The 13,873-nt window shown below is 44.9% G+C and overlaps 1 protein-coding gene across 1 annotated transcript; it reads right to left on the bottom strand.

The window, feature by feature from the left end:
* Positions 1-3,328: 3,328 nt before the first annotated feature.
* wdr3 (WD repeat domain 3) lies at positions 3,329-13,039 on the bottom strand. Its single transcript, XM_079277722.1, has 27 exons — positions 12,987-13,039; positions 11,695-11,896; positions 11,396-11,605; positions 11,178-11,296; positions 10,746-10,824; positions 10,218-10,313; positions 10,020-10,109; positions 9,816-9,917; positions 9,560-9,660; positions 9,338-9,451; positions 9,018-9,248; positions 8,839-8,932; positions 8,606-8,707; positions 8,395-8,477; positions 8,155-8,293; positions 8,000-8,056; positions 7,745-7,845; positions 7,315-7,426; positions 5,155-5,289; positions 5,025-5,075; positions 4,874-4,939; positions 4,619-4,711; positions 4,465-4,515; positions 4,330-4,373; positions 4,110-4,238; positions 3,704-3,797; positions 3,329-3,629 (listed from the first exon to the last, which is right to left on the bottom strand). The coding sequence occupies exons 2-27, from the start codon at positions 11,866-11,868 to the stop codon at positions 3,474-3,476; spliced, it is 2,823 nt and encodes a 940-aa protein (XP_079133848.1). The 5' UTR covers positions 11,869-11,896; positions 12,987-13,039; the 3' UTR covers positions 3,329-3,473.
* Between the last annotated feature and the right edge of the window lie 834 nt (positions 13,040-13,873).

The following is a 13,873-nucleotide window of genomic DNA, read 5'->3' as shown; positions in this document are numbered from 1 at the left end:
TCTGCTGTCTTGACCGGACGCCGCTGAGGTCATCGCAGACAGACGGAGGAACGTGAGGATTAAATCACAAGCTTCTCACAGTGAAAGAGCTGCAAGTTTAATGTGTATAAAGTACAAGAGAATCATTTAGAACTGGTATTTATAAATAGTGTTATTGTAGCTTTCAGTGGTGGAAGAAGTTCATTGATTTGAAAGAAATATTCAAAAATAAGATGATTTACAAAGGTGTGAACGCTGGTGTGCATTTAAAAACAATGTAGGGACTTTTGGGTGCATAACACACACACACACACACACACACACACACACACACGTGTTTTATTGTCTCTCTCACTTTAAGTGTGAACATTTAAAGGGATTGAACAGAAGTCTGTAAAAAGGGAAAGTGTAATAACGTAAGGCTTCAGCTAAACATTTACTGGCTTTAGTTCATCACAACTTCAAAACTAACGACTTATTATTGTTTTTAGTTTTTATCAGACTGGGACTACTTTAAGCTGCGGATTAATACCTTTACAAACGACAGCAAGCTCCTCCTTTTACCTTTCAAACAAGATATTAATGGTACTTATTATCATGATTTTTAACAGTAAACAACTGACATACGTTCCTGTTATTGCTGCAGCATATGTTTTTCTGTGATATAATTTATTTGTTTTGTTAATTTAGTACCAATAAAGACACCATCTCTGTAGCTTCTCCAGCTTGTTGTATCCCTCCACTTGAGTCGGACTGGAGAAGAAATAGTTCCGCCTGTAGCCGGAGGCCTGTCACTGCCGACGACGTCTATCTCAAGAGCGGGCGGAGCACATTTATAGCTCGTATCACGTTCACCGGCCTCCAAATCAAGTCAGCAGCTCCGCGCGGACCGCGTGCTGCAGTATATACTGTCACGATGACAGACTGCAGCAGCGTGGACCGCAACGTAACTCGACCTCCTGTCCGTCAACGTGCAATGCAAATAAACCGCATGGTGGAGGAGCTGCACGCGGCACGCGGAAATACAAACAAACAGGAAGTGATGTCTTCTACTTGTTTGGTATTTATCACAAGCAGGAAGGAGAGAGCACCAAGTACTAGAACAACTACACACTTCTTTGTTAATTTAAGTTAAAATAAACAGGGCAGGAGGCAGGGAGGGGGGGGGGGGTTAAAGGAAAGACAACACTGCCATCTAGTGGCTCAGAGGCAGACTGCTCCGCGTCCTCGCCTCCTTATTATTCTAGTGGCTTCTTTTAAATCACTTCTCAGAACTTAACGTGGCAATCCTTAAAGGGAAATGTCATGTTTATAAAACTACATTTAATAACTCAACCCCACTTTTTAAAGTTGTTTTTAAACTTATTTGAATGTTATTTTAACAAATAGGAAATCAATGTCAGAAACTAAACTTCACTCAGAAATGTTTGTCTGAAGAAGTTTGTTGTCACCTAAATAATCTTTATATCGAATTATTTTTGTTGATTTACTTTATTTCTATTATTATTTCCATTATAATTTAATTATTTTCATTTAAAAGTGAGCTTGAGCGTATTCTTAATAAGTTGTAATTAAAAACTAGATGTTGCTGCCATTTTTAACGACGATCGACCTCACTGATCACCAGTCGATCGGGTAAACGAGGCAGAACCGAGAAGTGCCGAAAATTCTGACCTTTTCCCAGAAGTCAAAGGGGAAGTTTGTTTGCTTGATTTGAAAGGAACCCGTTTCTTTGATATATTAGAAGACAGTGCAGCTAAACATCAGTCCCACTCTTCTGACTGGTTTCATTTCACTTTAACTGGTTGAAAACACTTTGACTATTGTTTGGCTTGTGACTCTTTCTTTCTAAATCTGGAACTCAATCAGGAACACCATCTTTGTGATATTTAACACATAAATCAAGATGACTGTTCAAGAGAAAGCGGCTGTAAAATGAGCCATGAAGTCAGGACAGATGAGTGAAGTGAGAACACACCCAGGAAATATTGCTGTGGGATTTCATATTCATATTTGGCGTGAGCCATAAAAACACACGGTTCAGTGAACAGTCAGACGCTGAAGTTTTCCCTTTAAATCACACTTCCACCGTGATTCATCTGAACTGCCGTTGGGTGCTGATGGTGTCAGAGTGCGGTCTGGGATTTTTGCTGAAGAATTTTTAATTTTGGTAGGTGTGACATTTACAGCCCGGAGACCCAAAAAACCCACCAAACCCCATAAAGAGCTGCTGGCCCTCTTTGTCTTTAACAGCCCTGTAAATACAGAGTTCATTTGTTTTCTGAGCGCCGTGAGATTAAAACGTGGAACAGTGAGCGAGAGGTGTTTTCTTTAAATATATTTAAAAAGGTTTATTTCATTATTCCACAGCGCCCCACGGTCAGCAAATAAACACAGTGTCTGATGTAGGTGTGAGAGTAAAGAGGCCGGCGGAATCTCACATTTCTGACCACGTCCGCCCGGCCTTGGGACTATAAATCCAGCCGGAGTTACAAGAGCTGTAACGTCAGTGTGCATCTCCCCTCATTTCAGCTCACCCAGGTGGTCTGCAGCTCAGGTAGTCTGACGGGTTTCAAAACCCATCTCCCTCCTGGTCTCGATGGCTCCCTGTAGGCCTGTAGGACCAGAACCATCTTAAATCACGTCTGTCATCGGTGAGTACTGGTGCTGCTGTCTATTTAAGGCTTAAACCGTATTTATATATGTTTTATAGAGACGCGCTGCTTTTCTCTCTGCAGACGAGGATTTATTTATTTTTAAAGCTCTAAAAACCTGAAGCACTGTGAGACCAAGTCAGACCGTTTATTTGGGAAATGAAGCGCGTCGCTGAACAACAGAGCGTTGCATCCGATCACGATTTAACAACGTAGAAAAACAACAGTGAAACCCTGGAATACAGCTGGGAGCTCAACACACAGCACAGGATGTCCTTTATGGTCAAAGTGATGGTCAGGATGCTCGGGCCATCTTCCTCCTCCTCCTCCTCCTCCTCCTCCTCCTCCTCTTCTTCCCCACCGGCCTCGTTACCTGTCTATTAATCCCCCTATTTATTTAGTTTTCAATTCATTTTTCCCCCCTTTTTTATTAAAAAATATATTAAATGCAAAAATAAATAAATACATTTTTTAATTCGTAAAAATAAATAATAGTGAAAATAAATAGAAAAGTCAACATTTACCACAAAGGTAAATCAGGAAATATTGGTAAATTGCCTACATTTCATTTTTATTTTGGTACATTTTATGGCATATTCATATATTATTTTATTAATTAATTTATTTTTGGCAACTTTCGTAACTGATAGCTCCTCGTGCTTGGAGATCTAAACATAAAGTACAGCTTGGACTGATGCAGCTTTGGGGAGCATTTTTTATTTGGGAAATAAATCGTGTCACTGAATAACAAAATATGTCAAAACATAGAAGAGTGGAACCGTGTGGTCCTCTGGGTCCAGCTGAGAGCTGCACACACACAGACAGATCGTCCTTTAAGATTTAAGCGATGGTCAGGATGGCTCGCTCCCTCTTCCTCCTCGTCCTCTTCCTCTTCGCCAGTTGGCCCGTGGCGTCGGCGAAGAACATCACGTCCTCTTTGCTCTCGATCTCCCGCTGGAGGAACTGCAGCGCGGCGCTGTTGAAGCCCATCACGTCCTGAGAAGAGAAAGAGAAGCGCGATGAGGACTCCTCTCCTCCAGACGGACTCCTCTCCTCCAGACGTTACTCACTCTGATCTCCTGCACTTTGGACACCGTGTTGGTCCGAAGCTCGTCGATGACGGACAGCAGCATCTGGTTACCGGAGATGTGACCGAAATGGATCCTAGAAGGGAACGGAGGAATACCGAGTCACCAGAACATTCTACAGCAGCAGGTCTGCAGTTAGATTCACTCCGGAACATCTCATACATCTATGTGTTAGAACCAATACCTCCATATCAACATTAGGACTGACTGTTGGTGCTTCCACACAATATTAACAAAATAAGATATTTGATAAATAATCAGTCATGTGGATAAAAGCAAATCATTTCAGTAAATTAAAGACTTTACTGTAATGCAGCCTGTAAAAGCAGGAAATGCACACACACACGCGCACACAGACACACACACACACGTACACACACACACTTACTTGAGAAGGAAGAACAGGCAGCGGCAGACCAGCTCCACCTCCAGGCCCTGCTGGATGTAGCTGTTGAACAGCGTCAGCAGCTGGGGGACGTACGGGAACGGTAACACCAGCAGAGAAACCTCCAGCTCGCTGCGGACAACCAGAAGAACGCCGACCGAGTTCAACATGCACGGAGCACCGCGGACGGTGATAAGCTTTGTGGGTAAACGTGGCGTCTTACCTGGATCTGACCTTCTTTATGACGTCTAAAACGTAGCGGGACGGCTGCAAGAAGGACAAAGACAGACTGAGGATCTACGGCTGAAAACAACATGAAAACATTTACTTTCATCCTTAAAATCAATTTTTTACTCACTGAAACGTTTCCAAACGCAACGAGGATGGGGTTCGGTTTCGGCAGAGGAAGCTGCAAAACAACATCAGCCGTTTCCCATCAGCATCAGAAAACACAGAGCACACCTGCAGGACGTGTTACGCAACAGAGAGCATGGACTGAGCGGAGCATGTACCTTGTTCACTGCTGTCATACTGGCATATTTATGCTCTTCCAACTTCCTGTTCTCCTCTTTGTAAAGTTCCAGAGCCTCCATGATTCTCTCCGCCTGCAAAAACAAAATCACACGCGTACCTCAACGAAGAACATACAAGATGTAATCATGTATCTGCAGTCTGTGAAGACGAGGGACTAACGGAGTCCTTCAATGTCAATAGTTGCATCCAGCCAGTCTTCATGAGGTAAGAAAGATATTCATGCTCCAACTCACAGCTTTGACCGTGTCGATGGTCTTCTTGGCGGCCGGAGCTGCTTCTCCTTCGGTTTCTCCGGGTACCTGACGACAAAAACAGGTGAATGCGTCACTGACACCCGTCAGTGGAACCGATTGTGCTTTGATTTGAACGGGTGGAAGCGCTCACCACTGGATCATCTCCCTTGGCCATGCTCTCCTCAAACTCTGCTTCCCGCTCCTGTAAATATGAAGACCGGGTGATTTAGAGACCCAGAGACGCTGTGTGTAAATAACGGCCTGTCTGCCCCCCCCCTCACCATCTCCCGCTCCTCCTCCAGGATGATGGGCTCCCTGGTTCTCTCCCACAGACGAAGGGATTTGTCGTGAGACGCCGACACAATGTGGTCGCCGTTCGGACTGATGGTGAAACACCAGACCTCCCGATGATGACCCTTTAGAGCCGAGACGAAGACAAACGTCAGCCTGGAGGTATTCAGTTCACATTATCACGATATTATCACGATATGTTATGATGACGATATGTTATGATCACGATATGTTATTATCACTATATGTTATTATCACTATGCGATATTATCACAATACGATTTTATCATGCTATCTTATTGTGATTTAAAACATTTTGCGATTACATATATTGCGATTAATTACCCTTTTTCAACTGCAAATTATGCATTTTGTCAACATCCGTTTTATCTAATAAGTTTTTCACTTCTATTGCAGCAAAATGGGTTTTTATCACAAACGAACTGATCAACACTCCATCTTTGTTTTGACCAACTTCCTCCAAGAAAAAGTCCAAAAGTGCATCAATCAGAATCAAATATAGAAACAGACCATCTCCTCTGTGATGGTGTTACCGATGGAGGTCCTATAGAGCAGGGATTCCCAAAGTGGGGTGCGCGCACCCCTGGGGGTGCGCGAGCTGCCTCTAGGGGGTGCGCGAGAGGAAAAGTGTAATGGCGGTCTGATGGTGTAACAATATTAAATATTAAAAAAAAATGTAATTTTAATTTAAAAACTGTCAGGTGGGACATCTGAAGCTATCAGTCGTAAAAGAGGAGAGGGACAGAGAGAGAGAGGAATCGGAGGCGAGGGGAACGGAGAGGTGCAGCACAGAGAAATCGGGAGCACATCGGCCCATCGCGGAGTCAAGGTGAAAAAGAGGAAACGAGAGTGAGCATCAGACTGGGAAAAAAAGAGGAAATATGATGAAAAGTATCTGTGTCTGGGCTTCACTTGGATTGGCAACGCAGATTCCCCAAAGCCACAGTGCGTGGTGTGCAGTGAGGTTCTGGCTAACAGTCTGAAGCTCTTATTTACGTCGCCACCTGAACACCAAGCATGCCAGTGCAAGTCAAAAGCCCCTTACATTGTTTATATCCAAATTGGAGGAGTTACAAACAGCCCAAAACAACTGCAGTCTCATTCATGTGTTGGTCTATAAATGACGCACTACGGACTTCATATCTGGTTACAGAATAGCGAGAAAGGGGCTACCGCACACAATCACTGAAGACGTGAGCTCGCCAGCTGCCAGAGAGATGGTGGAATGTATGATTGGGGAGAAAGAAGCAAAAAAGTTGTGCATGATCCCGGTGTCCAACAACACTGTGTCGCGCCGCATCGATGCTTTGTCCGAAGACATCCTGGCTACATTAGTCGCTCATTGATTGTAAATTAAATGTGATAATCTGCCTCTGAGCCTGTGCGTGTGTGCTCGCATCCGTATTGCTCTTTAAAAGTGACGCCTTGTGTCACTGAAAGATATTGAAACTTTGTTGCAGTGTTTCAGGGCGTTTTCACACCTTCAGTTCATTTGCTTTGTTCCGATTCAGGGATTAATATGAGACAATGTTGCAGTTGCTCCTTTGTTCGGTTTGTGTAACACTGCAACATTTAACAGCGGACTAAATCTTGTAAACAAATGCCACGCGCGAGCAAACTGTTCTCTCATTGGTCCGATTCTTATGCGGCTATGAAGGCTTAAAAGGCTCTGTTGCTTCTTTTTTTAAAATTATTATTAAGGGGGGGGGGTGCGCGAACCCAGTCGGGATGTAGAAGGGGGTGCGCGGCCTAAAACGTTTGGGAACCGCTGCTATAGAGGATGAGGACTACACTGAGACTGGTTCATATAGAGGACCAGGACCAGTTAAAGGTTCCTCACAGTAACTTTAAGTCCAGTACTTGGTTATATTCCACCATCGCTCAATTAACAACACAAGTGATCCAGAAATCCTTCATCCCTAAATGCACATCATCTCGTTTTGGACTGTTTGATGAATCTGGTTTGCATCTGACAAACGAGGCGCGGCCAGTGTTTCATTTCAGCATCTGGGATGTGAAGGCAGCCCGCCAGAGGCCCCTTGATCGAAGCTACCTCACACACACACATCACACACATCACACACACACATCACAATAAATATATATAACAGTTCGGAGCAGAGCGTCACCTCCAGCGTCTGGATGAGCACAAACTTGTCGGCGTCCCACTGCTTGATCTTCTTGTCTTTCCCCGCTGTGAAGAACAGATGAGTCTTGGGGACAAACTGGAGGAACATGACGCTGCGGAGAAGAAACGGAGAGAACGCAGAATTAAACAGCTAGAAGGTAGGGAAGACAAACGAAACAAAGAAAAGAGGAAATAATCATGAAGGCAAGACAAGAGACAGAACACGAAGTGAACAGAGAGGCTTCAGATGATTCGATGAGAAGAAGAAAAGATGCCATGAGAGAAGAGATGAAGGAGCAGCTGGTGTGACGTCACAGGGCAGTCCCCGTTAACAGAGTCCCTGAACGCAACACATGAAGTCACAGCTGGAAGCACGACGGACGAGGAAATGGTTTGATTACTTCTTCTTGTTTTGGGTTGCTGGGCGTTACCTGTCGTCATGGGCGAACATGGAGCGGTGACAGTCGCCGAAGTCCAAACCCCAGATCTTCACGTTTCTGTCGGCGGAGCCGGTGGCGATCAGCGTGTTGTCCTGGTGGACAGAACGTGAGGTCAGAGTCAGAAACGACCACATGGAGACCAACGTCACAACCACATCTCACCCAACACAAGGAAACACTCGACGGCGTGCAAGGAGGTTCTGTGCTTCAACTCATCATCAGTAGTTGTGTCTTGAGAGTACTCACATGCGATATGTCCAGACAGAGAACCGGCAGCTTGTGTCCATACAGAGACAAGAAGAACTGCAGCAGCCGGACGGAGAAAGGTTGAGTTAAAGCTAAACTATGAACGAAGCGATTATGAACCGAACGATTGTCAGAATGACGCGTGTCGGCCGTACCTTCAGTGAGTCCGTGTAGAAGACCTTGACGGTGGAGTCCAACAGAGAGACGGCCAGCAGTCTGTGGTTGGGAGAAAACTTCACACACAAGACGTCTTCCTCCAACTGCAGAGTGCGTGTGTGCTTCACCGTCAGCCTCCTACACACACACACACACACACACACACATTAAACACGAGTCATGTCTCTCATCTTGTTACTCAGCATTTTTGTGTGCAATTTATGATTTTAAATACTTACTTCTGGTCGGTCGCTTGGTCCTTAATCAGCTCAAACTCCCAGAACTTCACCGTCTTATCTGCACTTCCTGTGATGAAGCCTCTCTGCAGGAACACAACACACACACAGCCAATGAGGAAGCACAGAACACACAGCCGTTCTTCACATGTATGTAAACGTATTCAGACAAAAGGGTGCGACAGGCGTGACTGCGGACAGGTAGTCGGGTTACCTGGTCTGGGGCGAGGCACAGGGACCACAGAGACCCGTTGTGAGCGTCCACCGTCTCCAGCAGGCTTCCTGAGGCCAACTCAAAGATCTGCAGCTTCCCGCTCTGACACAAGATAGGAAATATTGTAAACACGCTAGAAAGCCTTCGATGTTGAGTTTTTAATGTTAAAACGTCGGCCATGTCGCCCAGAGAAGTGTTCTGTTGCTGCCGTGTCCTCTGAGTTCTTAAAGCACCTTCGTTCCCAGGATGATCTGTCTGTCTCCAGGCACGAACAGCGAGCAGAGGGCGTATTCACAGGCCATGGTGCGGATCACCTGCAGCGTTGACCTGCAAAACGCCGACATCGCGTTAGAACCGCCGCTCGGCTCTCACCGGCTCTCATTCGAGGAACGAGCGGCCGGACTTCTCTCACCTGTTCCAGACTTTGACGGTGTCCCCCGAGGCCGAGAGGACGGCCAGGTTGTCCGAGCTGAAGGCCAGCGTGCGGACGTCGGTGCGGTGGCCGCCCAGCGTGAGGCGAGCCGTCTTATTGGCCGCGGGCGTCCTGTCCGACGTCTTCAGGCTGTAGGTCTCGATGGTGTTGTTCTGCAGCAGCAGCGCCACCTTCAGCTCGCCGCCGGCACACGACAGGCAGTCCACCCACCTGAGAGGACACGGAGGGGGGAGGGGGGAGTTAATCCCCCCGTTTGGTCTCAAGCTCACGTCTCCGGGGACGTTGGGCTCCACGCTCACCTGATCTTGGCGGAGGCTTTGATTTTGGTCAGTTTGAGGATCTCGTCCTTCAGCATCCGCTCCACCGCCGGCTCCGCCGGCTCCGCCGCCTCCTCGCCTGCGCCTTCCTGAGTTCTACAGCAAGAAACAACACAACAACCCTCAGCAACTGCTTAAAGGACTTTAAATGCTATAAGGAGTCGATGGCGCATCATGTCACCGAAGAGAAATAACCGGCTTTACTTCGCTGCCTTCTTTTTGGCTTTCCTCAGCTTCTTAGTCATCGTCTTCTGCACCTCCTCCTCCGACAGCACAGTGAAGAGCTCCAGGACGGCGTCATTGCCCTGAAGGGAGATTAAAACATGTGAAGCATTCAAAATATTAATATCAATGATGCAATTTAATCGTTAGGATAAACACAAAGTGTCTAAAATACTACTAAATGTCAACTCCAGAGTCCTGACACACATCAGGTCGATCAGGACTCTCAAACACTCACATGACAGGCGATGACTCGGGCTTTGGCGTCCGCTGCCAGAGAGACGACGCGGTCTCTGGCCTCCCTCAGGATCGATCCGGCTTTCTTACAACTCAGGATCCGCTGAGAGGACGGACATCAAAGGAAGTGACGTTTATATCACGAGCGACGCAGATACTTTCTTCATGCATTACTTGTTCGTGTTAAAACATTGTACTCTCGTACCTCCTCAAGACTTTCATCCGCCTCTTCCTCATCGTCATCATCCAGCAGAGTTTTCCCCTTCTTCACCGTAGGCTCTCCCACAGCTTTCTCCTGAGTAGACAGATTTCAACGACAGCTTTAACTTCCCGGTTCTCCTCGTTATCGATCAGTTACACGCGTGTATCGAGATCAAAGAGTCGAGCCGCGTGCTCGTCTCACCTCCTGCAGGTAGTTGATGTCCCAGGCCCGGAGCTCACTGTCTGCTGAGCCCGTTAACAGCCGGTTCTCCTGGTTCAGCAGCACCATGCCCCACACCTAACACACACACACACACACACACACACACACACACACACACACACACTGTCACATGGATTCATCCAGGTAGGACAAGATATTAACGTGCATCTTCAAAGGCACCAGACTCCATTGAGAAAAACAGGATGTTTTAGCTCACAGGACACTGGAGCTGCTGGTCTGTCGCTGCCTCCACCACCTTGTTTTTATATGTTATTGTCTGACTTTAGTGACTCTGAACCTTTAAAACACACACAAAGTCACACAACAACACAGACTAACTAACAGCAGCAGACCAGCATCTCCTGTGTTCTGCGACGTAGAATCACTGGTTTTCTCAATGGAGTCTGGTGCCTTTAAAGAGAACATCGATAACGGCTTCAGCTCCCCGTCAGAGCCTCTCATCCACTCAATCCGCTCTCCCTAAATACGGAGGACGGAGCCGCTCACCTCGCTGCGATGGCCCACCATGGTCTTGAAGCAGTGCTGTGTGTCCAGGTCCCACCACTTCACAAAGCTGTCCTTAGAGCTGCGCACAGAAACATGACGTTAGCAACGCCGCACGTCCCGTTTCAAACGGTGTTAAGCTGAAAAAAACCACTCCAAAATATATAACAAACACTATATTACATTCAGGGTTATGTTGTTTGAAAAGCACACACACACATTTAATATTAACGTGACTTCCTGGTTTAATAAAGGTTATGAAATAAGGCTGTCTGGTGCAGCTTAAAACTCACATTATTCACTGTTTGTTCAGTTACAGCGTAGCAGGATTCAATTAAGACAAATTCATAAAACAATAAATAAAAAGTACGACAGTAGAAATGTTCTTATTTCCTTCATATGAACGTATGAACGCGTTGTTAAAAGGTGAGTTACCTGGTGACCAGGAGGTTCCTGTCTTTGAGGAACAAGGCCTCTGTGATGACGTCTTTGTGGCCCCTCAGCCTGTAGAGCCCCGACTCGTTGATGATGTCCCACACGATCACATCTGTGTCCTGAAAAAAGGTAATAAAGTGCTTATAAACACATGCTATAACAAAGCCAAACAGTGTTTTAACATACGTGTAATTACATTTCATTTCAACAGAACGTACCCGTGATCCGGTGACGAGCCGAGCTCCGAGCGCGTCGTAGCGCATGACGCTGACGGCGGTCTTGTGGCCGTTGAAGGAGACGCTGCTCTCACTGCTCAGCAGGCTGAAGATCCGCACGGCGCCGTCCTCGTAACCCACGGCCACGTGGACGCCGTCCGGCGAGGCGCAGAGGAAGGTCACCTCGTGTTTCTGGCCCTTCAGGATCAAGACCTAGACCGGAGACGAGAGACACCGAGCTGGAGACCTGAACCCGTTTGTCGATAACCGCGTCAGAAAGAAAAAAATGAATAGAATCTCACCTTCTCTCCTTTCCGGATGTCCCAGATGAAGACGTGTTCGCACGCGGCCACGGCCACGTAGCGGCCTCTCTCCCCCCCGCGGAGGGTCACGTACGCGATGTTGGCTTTCTGGCCGCCGATCACTCCGAACACGGCGCTGGCGGCGTAGCGCAGGTACTGTTTGGTCAACCCCATGATGGCCGGCCTCGGGCGATGCTCAGTCCTGTTCATGCGAGAATATAATAATAATCATTTCAATTATTATCCAGCTGGTTATGTTATGTTCCTCTCTGTGGAAGTTTAAATGAAGAGTCTACGGCTATAACTCATCTATGACATCATCTCTGACATGCTTAGAAGTTGTATTGTATTGATACACTGTTTCACTGTTATTATATTCTAATCAGTAATGTGTTTAAGTTATGTAGCCGTTAAACTGATATAATTTACATTACAATGTAATCAGATAAGAATACACTTGTTGAGAAGAGAACCTTAAATATAAGTACTATCCTTAATACAATTATGATGTACTTGTACTTCACTTTTTCTATTTTATGCTACTTTATAATTCTACCCCACTACATTTATTTGACAGTTTTAGATTATTATTATTATTATATGTATCTCAAATGAACCAGTCTGCATAATAAGTACTTTTGGTACTTTGTTGAATACTTTTGTACTTGTACTGCTTGAGTACGATTATGACTTTTACTTGGAACAGAGTATTTCTACAGAGTAGTATCACTACTTTATATCTGAATACTTCTTACACCTGTGATCATCGTGAAAACTGATCAATATTAATAAAGAGTATTTATTAAGAGAGATTATAGTGTTTAGAGCTGTTTTCATCTCCGGTTGTGTCACTTTAATATTTCTTCATTTATAACACCGTTTTTCTGTGACCAATATTTCTATATTCTGTTTTTAAATTAACGATAATCAACCTAAAAGTTGACTTTAACTACATGTATAGCTTTCATAAAGCATGCTAGTGTGGTTGTCAGAGAGGCGTTTGTTTTGCTACACTTTCTATCCCGCGCGGTCGGAGTTACGGGATTCCAGCACTTGTATCGAGTCAAAAACTCACTAAACCCCGCCTGCTCAGCCAAGGCTGTACAACAAATTGAGCACACCTAACCACGACTCGCCGCTGGCTCCAGAACACACGTGGTGAAGTTCTTCAGTAAACGTAGCTCCTAAAATCGAATACAACGTAGATTTATGTCCGTATATATTTAACGTGAAGTTAACGTTTCTTTCTCTACCGTTACGTGTTTTAATATTTGGTTGTTTTCTCCTCTTACCTCAGAAATGCGGCCGCTAGCTTCGCTTGTGTTTGTACTGCGTGCGCAGTTGATTCAGACCAAGCCAGTCGATAAGCACACACATCGATACCATCGGTGAGTGTAATATTAATAAAAATGAAATATTAAAATAAAGAACACGTTGCAGAACAAATGAATATCAAAAACAGCCAGATGTGACTGCCAGATATATTTATATATTGTATATGTATTTATAATGTAATTATTATCATATAAATAGCGGTGATAGAACACAACTAACTGTGGTGAAAGAATAAAATCCTTGTTTTTTCTCTGCTTGATCGTTCTCTCTCTGTTGCTTTTGTCTGCGCTCGACTCACGAGACCCTCCACAGCGGAAGTGTTTTCAGTTTATTAGTCAGCTGATTAGAACCTGAGGGGAAAAATGTATCAAGTGTAATAGAAATAACAGGAACAAAAACCGGAAGTTTGCCTGTATGGGCCCTACAAAATAAAACAATCAGAATCAGGTTTATTGACAAGTAGGTTTTCATATACAAGGAATTGAAAATATCAAGAGAAACTGAAATTAAAATGTTATAAATAACCACAATTAAAACAATGGTTATTTGAAGCAATCAGCATACATACATGCATGTGAGAATTGGCTTTTTTTGTGTAGATTGAGACATTTTGTGTCCATTAATTAAAGCATGTATGTGGAGAATTTTTAATCATTTTCTAATTTGGAGGGAATTCATTCATATTTATATTTAATAATATTAAATTTTGCACATACCATCTATGTTACAGGCCTATATGCTGTATTTTCTATGTATTGTACAGTATGGGAGGAGTAAAACAAGCATTTCATTGCAGATAAATTGAGCATGCAAAACAAAAAATCCTGTGAACGTTTATTCTGAA

The sequence above is a fragment of the Melanostigma gelatinosum genome (assembly GCF_949748355.1).
Source record: "Melanostigma gelatinosum genome assembly, chromosome: 10".
Lineage (NCBI taxonomy): Eukaryota > Metazoa > Chordata > Actinopteri > Perciformes > Zoarcidae > Melanostigma > Melanostigma gelatinosum.
Note: the sequence above shows the minus strand (reverse complement) of the source record. Positions and strands in the feature narration are given on the sequence as shown.